At 42.0% G+C, this 2500-nt stretch overlaps 1 protein-coding gene across 2 annotated transcripts in view; it reads right to left on the bottom strand.

Moving 5' to 3' along the window:
- chn2 (chimerin 2) overlaps nt 1–2500 on the bottom strand; it is a 46367-nt gene that overhangs the window by 5766 nt on the left and 38101 nt on the right. For both annotated transcript variants that reach the window (XM_062538059.1, XM_062538061.1), the window contains one exon: nt 2401–2485. In XM_062538059.1, coding sequence (XP_062394043.1) covers nt 2401–2485 — 85 coding nt within the window. The remainder of the gene's footprint in view (nt 1–2400; nt 2486–2500) is intronic.

Here is a 2500-nt window from a genome sequence, read left to right as displayed (position 1 = left end):
AATACATAAATAAACAATAAACACACAACTATGAAACACAGCCGTGAGAGAACAACAGGTCACGTTCACCATCACACATGCACTACCCATAAAAAAGGAGCATTTTGTAATTTATTGGGCTGAAGAAAATGGCTTGGTATTTTGTATCAAAATACTTGATAGGTGTGTAGTTTCGTAGTTTAAAAATACTGCCAAGCATATTTGGGTTATGTGATGACATCATAAAAGTGCAGACCAATGAATGTATCCTCTGACTAGTACTGCTCTGACTGGACTAGGTTGCACACACACACACACACACACACACACACACACACACACACACACACACACACTACACTCCCCCACACCAACCCATAAAATAGCTGGCCTTTAGAAATAAAAACATATAAACAATCCTCCGGCTCCTATGGGAATTTAACATAGGGGCCAAATACTTATGCCCCCTGTATTTGAGGAAGAACATTTATCTATTTACGATACATTCTTCAATCACAAAGAAAATAGTGTCCTTAGCTTCACCATACTACAGCCACACAGTCTGCATACAGTGTGTGTGTGTGTGTGTGTGTGTGTGTGTGTGTGTGTGTGTGTGTGTGTGTGTGTGTGTCCTATGAGCACTCATTTTGCAGGGAAGTTGGACTGGTTTAGGCCTGCTGTCAGTGAAGAATGTTACACACCCACCCACCCACACACCCACACACACACCTACCCACCCACACACACCGCAGGAAGTGTCTTGTTAGAAAGCAGTATAGCCACCAAGTCCACCAGGAAGTGTTTTGCGATGATTAATATGTATCATATAAAGTGTGTATTATAATATAAACTATTCATGTGTATCATAATAAAGTGTGTTTTATAATATAAACTATTCATGTGTATCATATTAAGTGTGTATTATAATATAAACTGGAAAATGTGATTCCATGGAAGGAATTACCATTGCATGTAAATGCAAAAAGGTTGCTGTGTAAAACATTGTATTACTTAAAAAGACAATATGACACAGTAAATAATTAACAATAACCCAATTACAGTTCCACTGAGATTACTTGGAAACCCACATTTATGAAAATGCATTAAAATTGTGGATAGTATTTTGGAAAATAACTCTTCATTTATAGAACTATTCTATTTATTAGATACCGAAAGCCCCTTTAAATGATTCCCTAGCTGGCTTAGTCAAGTGCCTGGCTAAAACGAGTGCTAGCTTGCGAACAAAGCATGAGAATGATGGTAATGTACAGTAGTTTGTACTGTAAAACGACTGCGAGAAGAAGGCTTGAACCTAAATGGTGTAACTGGCGGGTCTATCAGTGGACTTCACTTAGAACGCTGAGCTAAGACCGGCGTAGCTTTAGACCCGGCGTAAGCCCTGTTGGTTCAACCGGCTCCGATGTTAAACGTTAGCCGGAGGCTAACGTTATGTTTGATTGTCGTTAGCTAAATACAGTGCTAACGTCAACGTTAGGTTTGATTGTCTTTAGCTATTGATAACGCTACCTTGAGCTAAACGGTTACTGTAACGATAACAATATAAGCAAATCAAGTAAGGAGTATGGCAGGCGACAAAACGTTCAGGTTTACCGCAGCCGTGGCAAGGTACTTCAACGTTAGTTTGCTGCTTCTATATTTGAATGTTTTCACAGCCGTAAAGCTTACTTAGCAATATAACAATACATCTATGCCGCCAAAGCGCATAGCACGTTAACTCTAGAGTTTTTAACTGTTTTGTCGTAAATATCTCAAAAGGTATAAAGTTCACAAATGTAAAAAAATACATTGGACAAATCTCCACAAGACCTTTGAATGACATCAAATGGTTCAGCGGTTTTGAGCATGCACTCAGGGGTCATGAGTGTGTGTGTGTGTGTGTGTGTGTGTGTGTGTGTGTGTGTGTGTGTGTGTGTGTGTGTGTGTGTGTGTGTGTGTGTGTGCTGCACTCAGGGGTCATGTGTGTGTGTGTGTGTGTGTGTGTGTGTGTGTGTGTGTGTGTGTGTGTGTGTGTGTGTGTGTGTGTGTGTGTGTGTGTGTGTGTGTGTGTGCTGCACTCAGGGGTCATGTGTGTGTGTGTGTGTGTGTGTGTGCTGCACTCAGGGGTCATGTGTGTGCGTGTGTGTGTGTGTGTGTGTGTGTGTGTGTGCTGCACCCAGGGGTTAAATGAGGTGTGTGTGTGTGTGTGTTTGTGTGCATTCATCTGCTGCACCCAGGGGTCAAACAAGGTCCGTCACTGATGCAGACACACCTACACACTTACATAATACACACTTCACACTCACTATTCAACACACACTCCGTCACCACACATGCATTTGCCATACATACTCTTTCATTGGTGTATATCTGTGGGTTTACTAGAGTGTACATGCACGTGTGTGTGTGTGTGTGTGTGTGTACCTGAACAGCGGACTCCCTGGGCGATGAGTCCCCACATGAAGTTGGCGCAGTACTCACACCAGTGGGGTCCTCTGAAGGTATGAACCTGTGACACACACAC

Source organism: Sardina pilchardus, chromosome 6 (assembly GCF_963854185.1).
Source record: "Sardina pilchardus chromosome 6, fSarPil1.1, whole genome shotgun sequence".
In the NCBI taxonomy this organism is placed as follows: Eukaryota; Metazoa; Chordata; class Actinopteri; order Clupeiformes; family Clupeidae; genus Sardina; species Sardina pilchardus.
The sequence above is the reverse complement of the archived record's forward strand: the minus strand, read 5'-3'. Positions and strand labels throughout refer to the sequence as shown.